The 22,390-nt window shown below is 35.4% G+C and overlaps 3 protein-coding genes and 1 long non-coding RNA gene across 4 annotated transcripts in view; 2 read left to right on the top strand and 2 right to left on the bottom strand.

Moving 5' to 3' along the window:
* Positions 2,164-6,829, bottom strand: LOC109335105 (receptor-like cytosolic serine/threonine-protein kinase RBK2). Its single transcript, XM_019571177.1, has 9 exons — positions 6,444-6,829; positions 5,392-5,495; positions 4,937-5,293; positions 4,490-4,741; positions 4,242-4,399; positions 3,973-4,052; positions 3,758-3,893; positions 3,522-3,671; positions 2,164-2,679 (listed from the first exon to the last, which is right to left on the bottom strand). The coding sequence occupies exons 1-9, from the start codon at positions 6,485-6,487 to the stop codon at positions 2,500-2,502; spliced, it is 1,461 nt and encodes a 486-aa protein (XP_019426722.1). The 5' UTR covers positions 6,488-6,829; the 3' UTR covers positions 2,164-2,499.
* On the top strand, positions 5,502-6,079 carry LOC109335106. The gene is made up of 2 exons (XR_002106178.1): positions 5,502-5,726; positions 5,895-6,079. It is a non-coding gene; the product is annotated as an uncharacterized LOC109335106 (long non-coding RNA).
* LOC109336134 (phosphoglycerate mutase-like protein AT74) lies at positions 8,658-10,549 on the top strand. The gene is made up of 2 exons (XM_019572541.1): positions 8,658-9,217; positions 9,901-10,549. Exons 1-2 carry the CDS (start codon positions 8,788-8,790, stop codon positions 10,311-10,313), a joined length of 843 nt encoding a protein of 280 aa, XP_019428086.1. The 5' UTR covers positions 8,658-8,787; the 3' UTR covers positions 10,314-10,549.
* LOC109336133 (39S ribosomal protein L45, mitochondrial) overlaps positions 11,027-22,390 on the bottom strand; it is a 19,910-nt gene continuing 8,546 nt past the window's right edge. Inside the window, exon 13 of the mRNA XM_019572540.1 lies at positions 11,027-11,072. The gene's annotated coding sequence lies outside the window, so the exon portion shown is untranslated. The remainder of the gene's footprint in view (positions 11,073-22,390) is intronic.

The raw sequence follows: 22,390 nt of genomic DNA, 5'->3' as shown, positions 1-22,390 counted from the left end.
GGGTGATTGAGTAGGGGGCAATCTTTGAACAGTAACTAAGTACTGCACAACACTGACTGGTGCGTCCGTCTGTAAGCACGGGCTGTCTCTTTTTGACCCCACAATCTAGGGATAGGGTCCCCTAAACATATTAATTAAGATGCATTCTTCAAAGTTTAAACGATAGTAAAATACAAAAAATATTCACCGTTTTATAAAAAAGATTCTATTTTTTTTCTTTGACAACTTTACTATGAGAAGACATTGATTTTACCAACACGTCATGCTTAGTGTTTAATATCTTAATACTAAAGTAAGCTCCATATCAATCGAACACCAAAACAAAAGGTTTTGTAAGTACATTTAAAAAATAACGTGTATGTGAAGTTATTATGGTATCTAAATTTGATTGTATTGGGAGGAATTTTTCTTACCCTATTTTTAATTAACCACATTCCATTAACCAACTCAATTCCTAGAATATTCTCTATTTAAACTCTTCCAACTCAATTCCTAGAATATTCTCTATTTAAACTCTTCCAACTCAATTCCTAGAATATTCTCTATTTAAACTCTTCCAACTCAATTCCTAGAATATTCTCTATTTAAACTCTTCCAACTCATTATACCTTTTCTTCATCAACACACCTCATTCATCCCACTCACTGATCTCAACTTACTAAACCCTCCTATCCCATCCACTCATTCAACCAACTTCATTGAATAAGATCATCTCCATTACTAAAGAGAAGTTCTCATTTTTCTTCTAGTTGCAAAGATCAAAGTGTAATATCACTATAAATTGAAATGACATAAATGTTATTATATAATTTTTTAAGAGCATTTCTCTCTTTATTTCTGAAAAATTGTCCCAAACACATGTACTTTAGAATGGCATCCAAGCCCACAAGGCAACAAAAAAAAGGGATTGGTACATGATTTAATTATTATGGTTAAATTAGAATTGCTATATTTTTTAATTACTATATGAATCAAGGATGATATAATGACTGTGCATACATGTTAAATACAAGCCAAAAGTGGGTTTGATGGTGGTAGGAATAGAACACAAATTGTATGTGTTGTTGAGTAATTAGAGGTTGAACAACTGGAACTTGGAAGGGACCACCCTTCTTATCTTGGAGTGCACTCTGGCTTTTGATGCCAAAACATCATAGTGGGGACTAAAACTGTGGAGCTATTACTCCACGCTTGCTAGATTTCAATTTCATACCATTAATGTATATGACTGACAATGATTCGAACCAACTCAGTATTCGTTCGAAACTCAATTCGTTATTTAGCTTGATAAACTTAGTTCATGAACCAAATGAGCTTAAGCTGGAAATTGAGCTCGTTAAATAAACGAGCCGAACTTGAGTTAAATATAATTAGATTTGTCAGGTTTGAGCTATCATATATTTAATTATTTATTTATATATATCCATATATATTTATATAAACTAATTTTTATGTTTATTAAGACTGATACATTATTTTTTATATTTATTGTTATTATATATATAAAAAAGATTATATATATATATATATAAAACAAGTATTTCTCAAATTTTAATTGATTATTCTAAATGAACCATTCGAACTGAACCAAATAGTTTGCGAATTTTAATTGAGTCGAATTCGAGCTAAAAAAATAACTCGTATCGAACTCAAGTCGAGTTTCGAGCTGAACCAATCCTTATCGAGTTAAACCCTGGTTCGACTCGGTTCGACTCGTTTCCAGCCCTACACTTTCGCATGACCGGAAGGTCAAAAGAGTACAAACGTGTAGGATGTTTGCGTATCCAAAGCTATGAATCCTTTTATTTAATAACTCAATACAACTTATATCTCATATTAAGTTGTTTAATGTATGAAAGATAAAAGAGTGGAATATATATGCATTGCCAATATAAAGATTTATATGCAATCATTTATATTACTTTTTTTGAAAAAATTAATGATGGTTAAATATGAATGATGAATGATATAGTTATGATACTCATGTATGTACCAAGAAAAACACCGATCCACGAAGGTTGTCTAGCTGTAGCACATGCAGAAGGGAGGTCTTCTATTCCGTCCACAAGAGAGAGAAAGATTGAATAAGGAGAACAAACTAAATGGCCAGTCAAGACTCAAGAACAACAAATTTAATGGGCGGTTCTGGGAATTTGATAAATATAGGAGGATGAACAATAGCCCTTCATGTGAAGTTGCTCAATGTAGATTTAGATGGCCTTTCATATTTTACACTTGAAGATCGAATAGACATAATTGTGCACACTTTAAAGTTTGCCTTAAGAGTTCATTTCCATGGACTGTCTGGTACTTTAGATAGTTCACCTTTCGAGTTTTATACAACGCTTATATACTAAAAAACTATTGGCACTCTAAATTGCCTATCCGCACTCCCCACTAACCAATCATATTAGTTATGTCAATGAGGAGTGTGAATAGGCATTTCGGAGTGCTAATAATCCCACCCTAACCTAACCATAGGAGTTAAATATGATGTACTTAGCTCTCAAGACCCAAGGCAACCTGCTTCATTCGATCGAGATCTCTCAGATATTTTGTAGAGTTGTATTCTTGCACATCCAGTAGCTCTTCTGAGTATGTTCTTAGGAAAGGCCTCCTTCGGTATGATGCTCTTTTGGATCCCATGACAGACTTATCACCTCTTAGCAGTGTTACAACCTGCAGCCATCAAGAAAACGTGATCAATCTTTTGCAGCATTACACGGTTTTTGCAACATTGTTATCCTTTTATTTTCATTATGTTCGTTTCTCTCTCACTTTTCTTTCAATTGTATTATCATTCTACTACAATAATATACGTGCATGAACTCCATGGAACACCAGAGGTTCTGCAACAGTGTCACCGTAACCAAGGAACAAGATCCGAACTAAAAAAGAGGTGTAAGAGCTAATCTTCTCTATCAGACGAAATGACAAACAAATTCATCAGATTGATGATGTCTAGAATTCTAGATAGAAAGTTCATAGGTCAAAAGAAAATTAATTAGTGACTATCACCAAGTTGATACCCGCTCCATTGGAGGCAAATCTACTTTGAAATTCTCTTTTTGATTGCTTGATCTCACAGTTATGCATGCTAAGCTCATTTTCATCTCAATGGAATTTACTACCAGATCCTTGTCTAAGTAAATCATGAATTCCCATAGTTAGAAACTTGTGACAAGGATTGATATTCATTAAGTAGTAAATTTCATTTCATGCAGACAGCATATTAGATGATTCACCAAACACAATGAATTAGTTTATCAAACAAACAGTGCAAGTTAGGAAAGATTAAGGTGCCAGTGGCACCACATACATTTCTAGTGAAAGAACATGAGCCTAACTAGTGAACAAAATATCACATTTCTCAGTTAACTTCATTCATAACTCTTTGGTCATTCAGCCTAACCAAAATGGTTGAGTCGCATTAGCTATCAGGGAAGATACACAGTTCAGAAGATGAAGATATATCTTAGTTTAAGAAGAAAGTGCAATTTTCAAGGTTGTTGTGTACTTGCCTGACTCATACGGGGGCGTAAGATAGGAGACTGCTCAACGCACAGCGATGCAGTCAATACAACATGATCCATCTGTTCTCGGTCATAATAATTGCCAAGAGAAGGATCAACAAGTTCTCTGACATTATTAGCATCAAACAAAGGTTTTGCCTACAATACATATGAATAAACAATGTGTTGAGGTCTCTCAAGTAGTGACATGATATAATATACTACTCATTATGTAAATGATTTACCCATATCACAACACTCTGCTGCATATGATCCAAAGCAGGATGCCCAGTTATGATCTCCAAGAGTAGGACCCCAAAAGAATAAACATCTGTTTTCTCATCTACTATGCCATGCATGCAATATTCAGGAGCAAAATACCTGCACATTAAGTAATTAATGGGAAATATCAAATATGTGAAGCTCAAACTCTAGTACTAGTAGCTTTTTACTAGCATACCCGAATGTGCCTTCAAATTTTGATACATTATGGTGAGTCCAATCTTCAGGTAACCACTTTGCTAGCCCAAAATCACAAATCTGAAGAAATATCAATTATTAATCAGGGAGTGACAAATCAGAAGAAAGATGGAATCAAACTTATACGCTATGTTTGGCAATGGCAAACAACCACAGAATACACTCATGGAGCTCAAGTTTCACGTAGCAAAGTAATATTGCTAAAAAATAATTTTATCATGCTCTTTAATAAAAAGATGAAAAAAAAACCTGTGGCTCAAAATTCTCAGTGAGCAGAATATTCTCCGACTTAATGTCTCTGTGAATGATTCGCCGGTGACAGTTCTCATGCAGGTAGAGGAGACCATCAGCTATTCCTAGAGCAATTTTATATCTTTTACTCCAGTCCAATTTATTTTTATCTGGACCTGGAATACATCATGACAAAGTACACATTAAAACACATTTAAAGTTTAAATGTACGAGGAAAATGCAGAAAATGCATACTGAATACAAACTGTGAAGAAGGGTCCCTAGACTTCCCAATGTAGATAATTCAAATACAAGGTGCATTCCGCCTTCTACACCACATCCAATAAGCTTGGCAGTATTAGGATGGTCAACATGAGCGATAACGCCAAGCTCAGATAGAAAGCCTGATATCACTTCTTCTGTAGTCCCTTTAGTCAATTTCTTCACAGCTATTAGTTGCCCATCTTGGAGACGACCCTTGAAAACCTCAGCAAAACCACCTCTTCCAATTATATTTTCTACAAGTAAAAGGAGCAATTAAACCCACATGGTACAAAATGGATGCCAAATTTTGGAAAGCTGTGATGTTTTTTCACTAAGAGCATCTATGCCCAGGGAAAAAAATCAATAGAGTATTTTACCATCAAACTATGCTATAATTGGCTAAAGTAATAGAGAAGTATTGGCCTGAAATCCAGTGCTAGAATACCAACCATTGCTAAAATTATTGGTTGCATTTCTCAGTTCAGAGAGGCTAAAAGTCACCAACGAAGACCTGAAATTGTATAGATTATTTAGAACATGATTTTCTCTAGTGCTTTTGCTTTTCCCCTTTAACAATCTTGGGACACCAATATGGGGCAAGGCTTGCAAGGACGATGGAAGACGCTTAAATGATCTTTTTTTCCACAGCTTGGGAAGTTTGCCCCAATGTGATTGTGCCCTTGAACAACTGGTCTCCGATTCAGGTGGTTGGTGCTCGGAGTCAAAGTCTCGATTGCAGGACTCTAAGACTCCCCTTGGAGAGGACTCATCTTCTTTCTCTTTCACCAAATCAAATTGTCTCAAATCTATATAATGAAAATGAAAGGTATAAGAAAAATAACATATATAAGCTCGTGGATATATATTCAATTGGGTTGTAAAGTAAGCAATTAAAGAACAGAACCTTGGGCAGAAGCAGAGCGAGAAAATAGAGATCCTATTCTCCTATTAAAAGAATCGCCTGTTAGGACCTTCTTTGATTTATTAGCAAAGCTTTTCTTATTGACCCTGCATAGCACATAACATTATAACCTCAAATACTAGAAATAGAAAAATACCCTATCCCTGCATGTATGACGTTTCATGTTTCCTTCATGCCATTGTCCATGAAAAGAAACGTAGAAGAGGCCAATAATATTTAGCATGAAGAGAAACACATACACATACAGGGTTGGCGCCTTTTGCCGCCACAGGTAGCCATGGCCACTTAATTTTTAAATGTTAAATTTTGTAAGTATAGTTTTTGATACTTACAAGGGTATCCTCACATTTTTTGGTAAGGAATTAATCTCTTTCGGGATTCGTGACTCTCCCTCCCAATAAGTGTTATTCTCATGAATTGAATATTGAGGATCTAATGAGACCTTACACCACTAGACCAACGCCTTGTTGGTTTTATAATTATAGTTAAAAAGCAAAAAGTAAACTCTTTAACTTTAGCCCAACTTGATAAAGTATTGTTATTTGGTTTTTCAATGAAAATCTTAAATCTCGTAGCTCCACCCAAATCAGAGAGATAGAAAACATGGTCTACTATAAAATCTGCTGCCTTGACACATTATCTATATCTCAATTGGTAAAGATGGTTAAGCGCTTACGCATAAATAAAAACAAATGTTGGAGAAGCAAGTTTTTTTCAGGAAAGAAACTCATCATCAGAAAGGAAATTTCATATAGCCAACCCAGTAGTGCAAATATTTGGAAAGTTCCAAACTTTTGACACAGAGATGCTTTAGACGTACAAAATAATCCAAAATCAAGAACCATAAGTAACATGGTACCAAATAGAGGTTCCAAAACATGGTTTAAAATTGCAGTAGTAGCTGCATTGCATTATCACAATTGAATTGAGATTATGACGTGGTTGCAGCAACTACTAAAACTGCAATATCTTTATTATATATATAAAGCCATGACATAACCAAATAAAAAAAATGAAGGAAAAAGCACGCATACCATAAACAATAAGATGCTTGAGTAGAGTCACCGTCACTCGCCATGAAATATCGGTGGTGACAATGCAGGCTGTAGCAGAGGCAGAGAAAATAGAACAATTGCGTTGTTCCTTATTTTCTTATGAGTTTGAAACTGAAGTCAATAGTGAGAAAACAAAAAAAAGACAAAAAAGTAAAGTCCAGAAAGAAAGAAAGTGAGAAAGGTTGTGGGGTCAAATTTTCTGTTTCTGTTTCTTTCTGTTTCTGGATATCTTTCTCCGTAGCGTAAGAAAGAGGACATGTGGTGAAACAACACAAGCTGTGGCAGCGACTTGTACTCTCGACCGACTACAAAAAGGGGAACGTTTTAGAGTTTTAGTAAGTAAACGAGAACCACTTTCAAATTACGAGGAACATTAGAGCAAGCATCAGTGGTCCCCTCATTTTGACAAATCAAACATACTAAAAGAGTCTTTCACCATGAAACTATATACAGTTCATCGTTCATTAGTAGTTATATCTTTTTTTTAATAATCAATACTAATTAAACATTAATATATTTATTGAATAATATAATAATAATAATAATAATTTATACTATTAATAAAGGGAAAACACAAAATAACCACCTATCATGGTGTAATTTGTGTTTTCCTATTTTGCCCTCAATATCTTTTTATTTCTACCAAAAAAATTATATAATATTATTTTCTTATGTTATCCTTATTATCTTCTTATTTTAAAAGTGTATTTAAAAAATTGAATATTAGACCAATTGAATAAATTCAACCGTAAATCTAACGCAAAAAATTATATTTGAATTTATAAAATACAAACTATACATTACAAACGATAAGAAAGCGGGTTGACAGGCACGACAATGCATGTCAACACACTAGTAATAATAATGTATAAAACTCATACATATATATATTAGCAGATGTTGGTGGTTCAAGTGTTATAGAATTGATTACTCTTAAAACAATGTATCGGGTTTAAGTCTTATAGATGGAAAAATATCCACTAGGAAGTTAATTTCATATATTTGTAGATGTTCCCGGCTCTGCCTCACTGTAAAAATAAACCAAAAAAACTCATACTTAATCGGTATGTATATTTTTTCTCTACATTAAAGATGGCTTATATTGTATAATGGGATCTGGTATTCTCTTTTATGTCCACATTAGTAAATATAAATAACATTTTTAATAAATTTTATCTTTATTAATGCACACTTTGAAAGTTGAATTTACATACCAGAATTCTGGTATGGTAATAAAATACAATCTTCTTGCTTGGCTGCAGTGTTTCCTTACATGAACTTACATACCATGATACCCGAATTACTATAAAAAAAACAGAAAAAAATATATACATCGATTATAATGTTATTATATTATTCATCATTCGTATTTAATTATTATTGATTCTTCAGAAAAGTAATGCAAATAAATGATGAATAATTGTATATAAATTTTTACATTATTAAATATTACACTCTATAAAAAAATTATTTTTAACTGTTGGAACTGTGCAAGCTTATAAAATTGAAGAATTCACAGTATTTAGGTGTAACTTTAACTTTATCATGAAATGTAGGGTCACCCATTACTATTGGATTTAATCATGAGTATTTTTTTGTTTCCCACATATATCATTGTATTGGAGACAATCTTGTCCGAGTCAGGAACATCAACATATACTTGGTTTAACTCTCCTAGCAGATATTTTTTAATTGATGTGAGTTCCTTACTTCTTCTCTGTTTTTAGTAGAAGGCAAGAAATGATAATAAAACACTTGAGATTAACAGTGTTTACATTGGGTTAAGTATGACATGGATTTTTAAATGATGTGGCAAAATATTACTGGATAGTATGGGACAGGAACATGGGACAGAAGATCCCCATCCCACCCATTACTATTGGATTTAATCATGAGTGAGTATTTTTTTTGTTTACCACATGTATCATCGCACTAGAGGCAATCTTATCCGAACCAGCAACATCAACAGATACTTGGGATTAACTCTCCTAGCGGATATTTTTTCCATCTACAATACTCGAACCCGACACATTACTTAAAATGAATGAAACATATATACCAAATTCCGTGTAAATCATGACAAGTATGAACAAAAGGAACACGCATCCATGTATAAATGAAATTAGTCAAATTATTTAACAAAAAATATTCCAAACCCAAGTGGTACAGCTCCACCTAGTTGACCAAATTATTCTCAAAAGGTTCCTTTATCTTCCCAAATAAAAAAGCAACCTTTTCAGAATTCAGAATATAAATTGATTAAACGAAGGGATTATGATTATGTGAGATTGTGAGAAGAGAAATTAAAGATAGAAAGATAGAAATGCTTCCGAAGAGAATAATACTGATGCGTCACGGCGAGTCGCAAGGAAACTTGGACACGTCAGCATACACAACAACCCCCGATCACAGCATCCAACTAACACCGCAAGGGATGGCCCAGGCCCGCCACGCCGGAGCTCAACTCCGGCAACTAATGGGCGGCGGAGGGTGTTCCCCTGATTGGAGGGTGTATTTCTATGTTTCCCCATACGCACGCACCAGATCAACGTTGCGTGAGGTTGGAAGATGTTTCTCGAAGAAGAGAGTTATCGGAGTGAGGGAAGAGTCGAGGGTGAGAGAACAAGATTTCGGGAATTTTCAAGCGGAGGCGAGAATGAAGGTGATTAAGGAAACACGTCAACGATTTGGAAGATTCTTCTACCGTTTCCCTGAAGGAGAATCCGCTGCCGATGTCTTCGATCGCGTTTCAAGTACATTTTACTTTCATTTTAATTTCTCAAGGGTGGTGTTATTTTGTGATTATAATTAACTCTCAGATCCACTTACTCCATCAAAGTTTAAAAAAAAACTATTATATCATCCATAGGAAAATTCAAAGATAGATCTGAATTATTAAAAAAAAATTATTGAATAAATGATTAATATATGAAGTAGATTTTTTTAATTTATTCATAAAGTAAGTGGATTCCTTATTGGATTGTTCTATGGCTAAGATATGAAGTAGTAAGTATTTTATTGAGTAAAGCGACCCCTCCATGTAATTAATAGCTTATGTTAGTTTCTTTTTTTTTTTGTCTTGGCATTTACTCCATTGAAATTTAGTTGTCACGATAATTAAGATCTCTAATTTTTCCTTTGTTAATTCTAGTTGTTGTGCAAAAGACTGCTTTTGTTGATAAAAAAAATTAACAAGTGAATAAACTCAAAGTAACATATGAGAATGATGCACGGAATGAGTGAACACATTATTAGATAAAATCAGATTAGAAATGAATCTACTAGAAAGAAAATGGTAAAATCTGACCTTAGATTGTTTGGGTATATGTGGAGAAGATCTAGTGAGTAGAGTAGATGAATGGATGCCCAGTCACTAAGAGTAGAGTAGTGTTAATTTTTAGACGTCATCCTAATGAGGTATTTAATTTGTTTGCAGGTTTCTTTGAATCTATGTGGAGGGACATACACAATAACAGGCTTCAGCATGATCCTTCCAATGATTTAAATCTTGTAATTGTATCTCATGGTTTGACATCACGCATTTTCCTTATGAAGTGGTTCAAATGGACGGTTGAACAATTCGAGTTGTTAAACAATCTTGGAAACTGTGAGTTCCGCGTTATGCAGTTAGGGAGTGGTGGAGAATACAGCTTAGCCGTTAATCATACAGAGGAAGAAATGCTGGCATGGGGGCTCTCTCCTGATATGATTGCTGATCAAAAATGGCGGGCCACTGCGAACAGAGGTAGCTGGAATGATCAATGTTCCTGGTACCTTGATGAGTTTTTTGATCACCTAGCTGAATCTGACGAGGACATCGTGGAAAAAGAAGATGAAGCAAATTTTTGAAATACCTTCGCATTGTGTGTCTGCCATTTAGGGTTAGAGATTCATTTCAACACTCACTTGATACTAGATTGATCTTATTTTACATTTTTAAATGATGAAAGAATAAATCTTATCAGAAAGAAAGAAGAAGAAGGATAGGATATAATTGTTGCTAGCTGCTAGTTTCAAATTCTCATTGTGCCACTCATTTGTCTTGACAATTTGGAAGTTCCAGGGGATACCCTTTGATATTGGGTTACTAAGCAACCTATACTTTCTGTTGGGAACGGTTGCTTTCTATCCACTCCTCTTGTCCATTATTTATATATAGGAGCCTGCATAATATTTGTTTATTACAAAACTTTGATGTTAGAGTTTGTCCTCATTATTGAGTACAACATTCCGTTTGGTTTCAATGATGTTTTCTGTTATGTATTACTTAGTGTAAAAAAATACTGATTTTTCATGATTACATTTATATGATTTATTTCTTGTAAAAAAATGGAAATTACTTTTGTGGTTCAGTATCAGCTTAATTATAATGTTTGTGAAATTTTCTATAACTAGAAGAGGAATACCACTTGGCCATTTAACATCTTATTTTTAAACAAAACATCTTTACCTTTTACAAAATGCGTAACTGCTAAAAGTTGTGAGAAACACTACTACCCACAAATTTGGAACTTTGTTAGTGTCTTGTGGACTTATTTGGACAGAGTCAAGTCTAGGAGTCTACAAAGATAAACAAAATAAGAGAAGCGAAAACATCTCCGAATGGACCTGATTCAAAGAAGAGTTTTTGGATAGGTTCACACCTAAATTTTATCATATTTTTCATAGCTTCAGAGACAAATCAATAAAAGAATGCACAACTCAAGAGTAATAAGTTAGTAGGTTAAAACATAGGGATAGGTACAACTAACAACAAACTGTGTCTCTTATTTCAAGGAGACAGCAACTGGTGATATCCGTCCACAGACGCCGGTATGCTCCTGAGTGAAACAGAGGCTTCTAAAAAACATAAGAAACCAGCAATCAGTTCTAAGAGAAGGAAGCATTTGTTCAAAATAAAGAGCAAGATACTGAACATGAGTAAAAATTAATATTGACGATCAGAGCTGACTATCAAATCAGTGGGCAAGAAAATACAAGCCCCTGAGGAAAGAATGTACTATCTTGGGCCTGATGGATCAATGCATTTTACTAATTGGAAGAGAGGAAAAGGGAATGAGTTCAAGAACATCACTAGAATTGAAACAAAGAATTTTACTATCATTACGTCCTTGTTTTTATCTCAAGTTACAACAGCGCCTTTTGAGTCATATGCTTCAAATTTCTACAAGTAGTCTCACATTAATTCATTGTTCTACTTCTTGATATTCCTATGACTTATGAAACCACGGGGGACAGATTTTCTGGGATAAGGGCAGATTTAATATGGGTGTAGAACTGAAAATTTTACCTGCTTAGCCCAAATCTCAAGGGTAAGCTGGCAAATCATCATAAAAAATATTCATATAGAAATGCAAGATACTAATACTAATTCTATACATTCCGCAACATATATAGTCTAATCTAATCTTTTGCATAGAACTAGTAGGTACAATCAGGACCCGACCAATCTGTACTTTCTAGAATTCTCATCATGATTTACGCAACCAAAAGTCTACACTCAATCCATCAGAAACTATGGAAACTTTTCAAATTACCTTGGACACATAACCACAAGGGGATGCCTTGCCAGGAAATCATATGTATTAACTACAGAAGTATATTTTGAAATGCCACCTGGATAGCAAAATATATTAGTCTTATGTAATGTTTGATCAGTTTTCACATGACAAAATGCCTCCAAAAATACACCCTACCTAAGCACATAATACTACTTGATCCAGTTGAACCAGATTGTAATCAATGAAGCCTCGTCATTCTTTTTAGCAATTTAACAATGTCAGCTCCTTGATGCAAAAGTAGACGCTTTTTCTCTTATTTCATTATCATGCTACATTTTGAGTCGCTACATCATCTTGACCAAAATTTAATACAAATACAGTAAAAGGAATACGAACCAGACAAGCACGCAAAGTTCATATCTTAACAACAGGCTCAACCAGTTCCCAGTAAACCTTGCTCAACGGAGTTTCTCTTTGCTTAATTTCATTCTTAAGTTCTTATTGAGATGAAAATAAAATACATATCAGAAGTCAATTTATATTCTCTTTAGAAATTATTACACAAAATTGTACAGAGCAGCATTATAGTTCATATAAAAAAGTAAACCTAGTCATAAAAAGGAACTAAAGCATACAGAAAACATCCTCTCAGTAACCGCTTTCCTTAATGATTTTGTCACCAATAGCTATCAGTGTGAACTTCAGCATTGTGTCAAAAAAAAAATGCCAAGTGAAATCATGAAGCAAAAGAAAGCCAAAGTAGAATAAACTGCATGTTACAAGGCAAAAGAAGGAAATTACGAGGAGTATAAAATCTATACTAAACATTTATACACATGCATTCCATCATCCACCACTAATTTGAATTAATTTTTCTGAAAAGTCAACAATAATTAAATATCAATGGTGGATTATGCAATGACAGTATTTAAAACTCATACACTGTCAGTGCATGCATCTTTTTCTCAATTACGAGGGACCGACAATAATAAATTGTCCTAACTGGTAATTCATAACCCAACTGAAGTCCAGACATCAAAGTCTTTTCTCCATAATTTTGTCAAAACTTATTATCCTCAATGTTATCCCAAGTCATTATATCACTCTGAAAAAAACCTCCTTTAATATTTGACTTCTTTCCAAGAATAAAGTCTCCTATAATATCTCACTTCTTCCAATAATACACTCCTAATCTATTTAAGGATATCTACCTTGCTGCTATGTACTGTGTCAAAGAAACTGCATTCAGCTAATAATGGTACTCAAAACGTGCATAACAGCTTCCTTCACCAAATGTGGATAAGATACAAAAATGACGAAATGAGAAGTTGTGGCGAAGAGAATGAATACATAAAAGGTGAAAAGATGTGAACTTAATTGAAAAAAGAGACAAAAAATTCAAATTTTGAATTTTTTGGAATATCATATTTTAGAGTGAAGTCATAAATGAGACCTATACTGGGTTTTCAATTATGCCACTGGATATTTACATTACATGAATTTACCAGCACAGTAACTCCATATCTTATCCATTCTTGTGTTGAGTTTATTGCACCTCATTGCAACTACAGAGAATAGACATGTATTGGGTTCAGTTAAAATTCTTGATGTTTAGCAAGACACTGTTTCCAAAAAAAATATAGCTGCAGAGACATGCAAAAATTAGAAAATCTTGATAAAAGATCAACTCCCACTTACTTCTCACATGCTCCCTTCCTATACTTGTCAGCCCAATATTTTTGCATCCTTGTCATACCAAGATTTTGTATAATTTGGATAGGATTTCCATCTGGATTTATCATTCGGTCTGGAACATTAATTTTGGAAACATTTGCTTCCCCTCCTATACGCACATGGAAACAACAAGATTGTTAAGAATTCAGAACAGGTTGGAATTGCTTGCCTTAGAACACTACTTCATTTCGACCTTTCCATATTGTCCAGCAGCAAATGGCGAAGTACTTTGAAGCATAAACGACCTTTCATCCATTCTGTCAACCAAGAAGTGAATGACATATTGTCTGCAGAGGGGATAAGAACCATCAGAACAACTTTGTGAACAGGCTATTGTGCTTGAAGGTGTTCAATCGTTTCTTACGCCGCACCACATAGTGGTATCATCAACCTTTTTGGACCGGAAGCATAAATGAGAGCAACCACCGAAGAAATTTTTTCACCTTTGCAGGCAACGAGACATATCCCGACTCCCACAAGCGAGTTCAGATTAGATCTGTAGTAGCATTTGAAGTGGCTGGGAAACAGCTAGATTTAGATACATCAATAACTAGTATGCAAATAACAAATAAAACTTACCCGACTTTGTCCAATGCCAAACCATCTGATCCTAAGGCAATCACAAACTGATAAGGATACTCTTAGATGATTTCAGCTTCACAATGTCATAAATATTTCATCAATCAAAACTGAATCTAAGGCAATCACAAACTGATAAGGATACTCTTTGATGATTTCAGCTTCACAATGTCATAAATATTTCATCAATCAAAACTGAATTCCATTGCCTCTAGACAACATAAAAAAAGATTTGCTACTTTCTCAACATCATTCCCCTGAACTCTCCGACTCCAAACTAAAAATCTATTTGTCCTGGGCAACCATTAACCTTCCAAAATATTCACGTGTTCACTATTGCTAATAAGTAATAACCCACCTAGAACCCATTTCCACAATTCATCATGGGCTCACCAAACCCCTCCAAGCATAAGTAGGTTGGGAACCCATTGTTGCAGTCATAAACTCCCCATATAGGAAGTATCTAGCTTTGAATAATTTAAAGAACAATGATACTTCACCTTTAGCAATTCTCGAACAGCTTTTTGTTATAGGATAAGCACCATTGTAAAATTACATTCTGAATAAAGAATTCATAATAATGAATTTGGAACCCAGGACAATCAAGACATGAATGCAAACTATCCACTTTTACATTATGAATAAAAAACTCGTATTACAGTTGCATTTTGGACCACATAGATTTAAGTACACCATCTCACTTTGCAATATTCAATTGAATTTATGGTCTCCAAAGCTCATATATCCATCTAAAAAATTTGATATAAATAAAGAAATCATATAAATTTGCATTCAGGGCAGCAAGATGCATACTACCATATGTTTCTATATCATGAATCCTTATGTCTATAAGCTCTACGAATCATGCTTGAGGGAAGATAACTTTACCCGTGACATGAGTTGTGGTTGATGCAATATTGATAATGTCTCACTTGTTGTGAAAAAATATATACCACCTTGTCTTCGTGGTTAATAGAAGACAACATCAAAGACACCGTCTGCTTTCAGATAATGAATAAAGACTTTAACTTGCAGGCATTGTTCATTTATCACACCTCTTAAGTTTATAGTCCTCCGGGCTCAAAAGCAAACCACCTCGAATTTAACTTAAAAATAAAGCATTTGTATTGTTGCAGTAACATATAGGGAAGCCACACAATGCTAATTCATTTTGCAATTGCATTTAGAGTCATAAAGACCAAACATTCCATCCAAATTTACATTCGGAATAAAAAGCTCATATTATAGTGTTGCATTTAAGGTCATATAGACTCAAACATACCATGCTAATTTTGGATTACACATAAAGAATTCAAATTGCAATTGCATTTACAATCAGACAGATCATTCTAAATTTACATTAGATATAAACAATTCATAATGCATTTGGATTTTCAATTGGTGTCATCAAATTTGAAGATAAAAACATAAATCTGGACACACATTTTATTAACGAGCTAGCATTGGTACCGGTGGGCAACAGGTGGGGACTGGCAGTGCATAGCAAAAACTGCATTACATGCATCCCTGAAGATTGCAAAAACCTATTTCTCATCAAAATATGCAGCTCCTCGGCTCTCCAGAACATTAACCAGAGACTTATCACAAAATTCCATCACGAGAAATGCATCTTTTGTCCTACCCATATCAATGATTGCAGGCGCATGAAGTGTGACCACATTAGGATGTCCTTTCAATGACTTCATCACAGATATCTCCTTCTTTACCAATCCCAAGAGATTCTTCATTGTTGCATATTAAGTGCTTTAAAGCATATACAGCTTTGACACATGTACAGCATCGCGAACCAAGTAGACACAACTCCTTTAGCAATGGCCTTCTGGAATTTATTTTAAGATTGCCAACATCTATAGTCCGACCGTTGAGGCCAGAAGGCACAAAGCATATTGTCCAACAGGTTCAACTATACCATCTCAAATTATGAAATAAAACTCATATTACAGTGGTATTTAGGGCCAACAGGTTCAACTATACCATCTGAAATTATGAAATAAAACTCATATTACAGTGGTATTTAGGGCCAACAGGTTCAATTATACCATCTCAAATTTGCATTACGTGTTACAATATTTAAGGTCGTCAAAGCTCAAATATCCATCCAATTTTTTTATGATAAATAAAAAACTCATAACTTCGTATATCTAGCAACATGAAGGAAACCACAATAAGACTTCATAATTCAAAGTGCAAATATCTTTAGGAACATAATCAGCCCAAGCATACAATACCATTTATTTAGGAGCATCATGTTCCAAGCATTGCATATCATCACAAATTATATTATGAATAAAGAATTACAAAAAACATATACATTTGAATTAGGGTCACCGAAAGCTCAAGGATATTATCCCTATTTCTCATTTAGAATTATGAATTCATATGTGATTGCACTTAGAGCCATCCATGCAATTAGCCTCAGAATTTTAAATTGTAGAATAGAAATCTAATCTGGGGAATCAGGGTCAAACACAAACTGCATCCAATTTCAAATAATGAACAGAAAATTAAGTAAACCTCTTTGGTTTGTGAAGTCGACTAAATTTCAAATCATTAAAGATAGAAATTAGAACATTATAGCCCAACAATGTATCCGATAAGCTCAACATATAGATATACCAACAGTTTTGTTTGAAAAAAAACTTTTCAATTACTTTCACAAAGAAGATGCCCCAAACCATCTTTAGTATTTTGGATTTTGCTCCAAGAAGATACTCAGAGAGATGTGGCACTAATAAAGGGTCGGAAAATGCCACAACGAAATCACACACTATTTCCCTCTCTATTCCACGAAGATCCTTTACCAACAATTTGAATCCAGCAAGAAAGAACATTCTTGCATAAATGAGAACGTTATTCCATAACAGGCACAACCCACAACCGAAGAAATTGCCTCAAAACATTTTTAGGGTTTTGGAAAAGAGTGTGTTAGGTCTATCAAATAAGATTGAAAATGGAGAGAAAGAGAACCAAGAAATATGTGGCACTTACAAATGGTCGGAATATACCACAATTTCATAAAATTCTCTATCAATTCAAGTTTCAATCATTGTAAAAAAACAAGAAATTGAAAACCGACACAAATTTTGGGCCTATGTATCTCATTACTGACACAACCGACAAAATTGCCTCAAGAACTTAGGGTTTTGAATTGCTTGACGAAGACGCCACTTTCGTCAAATCAATTACCAAAAACAATTCAAAGATTCAGACTAAAAGTGAGAAAAACAGTAACAAGAAGAACTGAATTATCTTTCTTGAGACATGTTTCACAAATCGCCTCAATAGAAGGACAGAGAAATTGAATTGCCCCAATTGGTGAAGGAAGAGATCGAAGATGAAGAAAGAAAAGAGAAATTTGAGAGATAGTGAGATATGGCACTTATAAAAGGTCGGAAAATGCCACAAATCCTCTCTGTCTCTCTCTCCCTCTCTCTCTCTACCTTCTGTTGCATTTCTCATCCTTTCTAATTTCACTGAGAGTGTCAGTTACACACAACAATAGAGCAATATATATAGACTGAAGATTGATGTTTGGACGTAAATATGACGCGGAATTTGACGTAAAGGTCACGCGTAACATGGGCCGTAGCCCAATATTTTATATCCTACAATTTTGCTGCAACTTTAAATATTTCTAAGGCCTATTATTTAATTATGTACTTCCTTTAATATTTATTATAAGATATTATTTTTAAAAATTACCAGACACTTTATTTTTTTGGGTGGTATTTATATTTTTTAAAATAAATTTTTAATATCATTAAAAATATGAATTACGAAACAATGTTAATTGTGTTAATATTGTGATCTTATAATAATTTTAAAAATAATATAAACATACACAAATTAGTTTAAACTTTAAAGTAATTTTTATTATATCAAAAAAAATAGTTTAAACTTTAAAATGTCTTATACTGAGACCAAGGCGGAAAAAGTAACACAAATCGTAAGTAACTATATGATATCTAAATTTTGGAAGGCTTTATTAGGGTTCAAACTAGATCCCAACAAGAAGATAATCATGTAACAAGGTGTATTGAAAATGATAGAGAAGAAGTAGGATTCTAGGAATCTAAAGCAATTCGAAGAATTGAAGAAGAAAAACAGGGGATTCTTGATGAATGGAAGATCCCGAGAAGTTGTTTATTCAAGATGAAGAAAAGATACAAGAGAGAATTCAATTTTGTATTCAAAAATCAGTTAATACCAAAACAGTTAAAACTTGCTATTTATAGCTAACAGTTTTAACTGTCATAACTGTCAATTGCCAAAAAAGGAAAGTTATGCTATACTACTTCCTATTTATGCTACTCTACTCCCTATTACATATATTTCATATCAATACCCCCTCCATAAAACCAGACATGTCCTCATGGATGAAAAGAAGGAAAACGCTTCTGCAAATCAAAGAAAAACTCCCAAGTAGCATCCTCATCCAATTGATGTTTCCACTTGACCAAGACCTTTGTTACTGCCTTTCCCCTTCTCTTTACTGTCATCCTATCAAGAATTGCCTCTGGTTCCTTATGTGTAGAAAGGCTAGACCCCGTAGGTGGAAGAGTAGTAGAAGTTATGGCAGCACCCACATGTTTCCTAAGCTGGGAAACATGAAAAACGGGGTGAATTTTAGACTGAGGAGGAAGATCCACCACATAAGCCACCTTGCCTACCCTACCAGTAACACGATAGGGACCAAAAAACTTAGGTGCTAACTTGGCATTCATACGGGACTGAACTGAGTTTTGCCTATATGGATGGAGTTTAACATAAACAAAATCATCCACGGCAAATTCCCTATCAGACCTATGCCTATCAGCAACTTGCTTCATGCGATCTTGTGCCCTTCTCAAATGAAACTTCAAAACCCTTAGCATCTCTTCCCTTTTAGTTAGGCTTCTGTCCACCAATTCAACAGAAGAACCACCAGGCAAATAAGGAAGGCAAATGGGTGGTGGTTGTCCATACACAATTTCATAAGGAGTGGCTTGAATTGAAGTGTGAAATGTTGTGTTGTACCACCATTCAGCTAAGGATAACCAATGCAGCCACTGATGAGGAGAATCAGAACACATACACCGCATATAAGTTTCTAGGCACCTATTGACCACTTCGGTCTGGCCATCCGTTTGAGGATGATAAGATGAAGATAGTTGTAATTGAACTCCTTGCAATGAGAACAGATCCTGCCAAAATTTGCTGATGAAAACAGGATCCCTGTCACTGGTGATTGATTCAGGAAACCCATGTAGCTTGAAGACATGATCCAAAAATGATTGAGCCACATTAGCAGCAGTGTAAGGGTGGGCTAAGGCCATGAAATGAGCAGCCCTGCTTAACCTATCAACCACAACAAAAATAACCTGCTTTCCTGCTGATAAGGGTAATCCTTCAATGAAATCCATAGTAATGTGTTGCCATACATGCCCTGGAATAGGCAGTGGTTGAAGCAACCCAGGGGAAGCAGTTGTCTCATATTTACATTGTTGACAAGTAGGACATCGAATGATGAAGGCCTTGACATCTCTATTCAACCCTTTCCAAAATACCACAGCCTTGATTCTTTGAGTTGTAGCATGCCTGCCAGAATGGCCACCTACAGCAGTGGTATGCAACCAATTCAAGATGTCTTCTCTCAATTGAGCATCATTGCCAACAACCAGCTTACCCTTCCTGCGTAGTTCACCATGCATCCAAGTGTAATGCTTGTGAGATGAAGGATTATGCAAAAGTTGCTCCTTCAAGGTTATCAAACTAGCATCTTGCTCCCAAGATAGTTTTATTCTGTCCACCAAAGCTGAGTCCACCTTGTGCACCACAAGAGCATTGCAAGTGTCTAACCTTGAAAGTGCATCAGCTGCTACATTATCCTTGCCCTGCCTATACTCAATTGTTAAGTCAAACTCCATAAGCTTGACTAACCATTTATGTTGAAAAGTAGTGGTTAACCTCTGATCAAGCATGTATTTGAGGCTGCAATGGTCAGTCTTGATTACAAAATGCCTATTGAGTAAGTAATGCCTCCACTTCTGCACAGCAAAGACCACTGCCATCAATTCTTTTTCATAAGTAGACAGGGATTGATGTTGTAAACTCAAAGCTCTACTGATATAGGCTATAGGGTGATGGTCTTGCATCAACACAGCACCCAACCCTGTTCCTGAAGCATCTACCTCAACTACAAATACTTTAGAAAAGTCTGGCATAGCAAGGACAGGTGCTGAGATCAGAAGTTGTTTGAGTTGAAGGAATGCAGTTTTTGCTTCTGGTGACCAGCAGAAATTGTCTTTCTTGAGCATATCAGTCAGGGGTTTGGCTACTCCCCCATACCCTTTGACAAACCTCCTGTAATACCCAGCTAATCCTAGGAAACCCCTCAATTGTTTTAGTGATTGAGGTAAAGGCCATTCTTTGACAGCAGCCAGCTTTGAAGGATCAGTAGCAACCCCTTCTTCTGAAATAAAATGGCCTAAGTACTCCACCCTTGAAACACCAAAAAAGCATTTGGATCCTTTTGCATACAGGCAATTTTCCTTCATCAGCAACAATACCCTTCTGAGATGCTCAATGTGCTCCTTCAAGGACTTGCTATATATGAGGATATCATCAAAAAAGACTAACAAGAACTTCCTAAGGAATTGATGAAAAACAGAATTCATGAGACCTTGGAAGGTTGCAGGAGCATTTGTCAAGCCAAAGGGCATGACCAAGTACTCATAATGGCCTGCATGTGTCCTGAAGGCAGTTTTCTGGATATCTGCAGGGTGCATTCTAACCTGATGATAGCCAGCACGAAGATCCAGCTTGGAAAAGATAGTTGAGCCATGAAGTTCATCCATAAGATCCTCCACCAAAGGAATAGGGAACCTGTCCTTAACTGTGGCCTTGTTCAATTCTCTATAATCAACACAAAGCCTCCAAGAGCCATCCTTCTTGCCCACTAGAACCACAGGACTAGCATATGGACTGGAACTGTTCTGAATGACCCCAGATTGCAACATCTCTTGGACCAATCTCTCAATTATATCTTTTTGGTGCTTGGCATACCTATAAGGTCTCTTGTTCACTAGATTTGTGCCCTGCAACAGAGGAATTAAATGATTGTGGCCTGTCCTCATAGGGGGTAATTGGGAAGGTTCCTCAAAAACCTCAGTAAAATTGGCTAGTAGATGACTAATCTGGTTGTGCAACACAGTTGGTTCTGCATGAGTGGTGAGTGATTGGAGCAATCCCCCCTCCTCAGGACATAGCTGTAACATAGATAGTTGTACACCCTCTGTCAAGACTTTATTCAATTGCTGTTTTCTAATAGTTTTGAGACCATCATTAGAAGATCCTCTTAGCACATGTCTTCTGCCTTGAACTACAAAATCCATGGTCAGTTTGTCAAAGTTCCAGGTGATGTCTCCTAATGTCACCAACCACTCTATACCCAACACCACATCACAACACCCCAATGGAAGGAGATCCTCTGAGCACATGTCTTCTGCCTTGAACTACAAAATCCATGGTCAGTTTGTCAAAGTTCCAGGTGATGTCTCTTAATGTCACCAACCACTCTATACCCAACACCACATCACAACACCCCAATGGAAGCAACATCATATCTGAGGTGAAAATGGTGTGCTGAATTCTCCAAGAAAAGTTCTTAACCACTGCTGAAATTTGTAACTTAGTGCCATCAGCCACTGTTACCATTAGAGGTTCCAATTGATCAATAGTACACCCCAGGGATCTGGCCTTTTGAAGGTCAAGGAAGTTGTGGGTACTACCACTATCAATAAGAATATGCAGAGGTTTCTTATTGTAGTGCCCTGTAACCCTCATTGTTCTAAAACTAGCCATACCAGTCAAAGCATTCACAGAGATAAGTGGCTCCCCCAAGTTGCTTGCCTCAACCTTTGTCTCTCCAGTGGTAACTTCACTGTCATCAGTATCACTCTGGTCAATTTCCATCACATGAATCTGCAATTTTTTGTGTGATAAACTATGCTCTGGAGTGTATGGTGTATCACAGAAATAGCACAACCCCTTTGATCTCCTCTCATTCATAAATGCAGGGGTCAAACTTCTGTTAATCCTAGGCTTCAGTGA

The sequence above is a fragment of the Lupinus angustifolius genome, chromosome LG20 (assembly GCF_001865875.1).
Source record: "Lupinus angustifolius cultivar Tanjil chromosome LG20, LupAngTanjil_v1.0, whole genome shotgun sequence".
Classification (NCBI taxonomy): domain Eukaryota; kingdom Viridiplantae; phylum Streptophyta; class Magnoliopsida; order Fabales; family Fabaceae; genus Lupinus; species Lupinus angustifolius.
Note: the sequence above shows the minus strand (reverse complement) of the source record. Positions and strands in the feature narration are given on the sequence as shown.

Bases quoted from the DNA above. Each gene is read 5' to 3' on its own strand.
- LOC109335105 (XM_019571177.1), bottom strand. From the start codon at position 6,487: ATGGCGAGTGACGGTGACTCTACTCAAGCATCTTATTGTTTATG. The intron at 5,496-6,443 runs GTATGCGTGCTT...TGTGCTATGCAG, and splicing joins CAAGCATCTTATTGTTTATG to GGTCAATAAGAAAAGCTTTG. The intron at 3,672-3,757 runs GTAAATCATTTA...TATGTATTGTAG, and splicing joins AGCAGAGTGTTGTGATATGG to GCAAAACCTTTGTTTGATGC.
- LOC109336134 (XM_019572541.1), top strand. From the start codon at position 8,788: ATGCTTCCGAAGAGAATAATACTGATGCGTCACGGCGAGTCGCAAGGA. The intron at 9,218-9,900 runs GTACATTTTACT...ATTTGTTTGCAG, and splicing joins TGTCTTCGATCGCGTTTCAA to GTTTCTTTGAATCTATGTGG.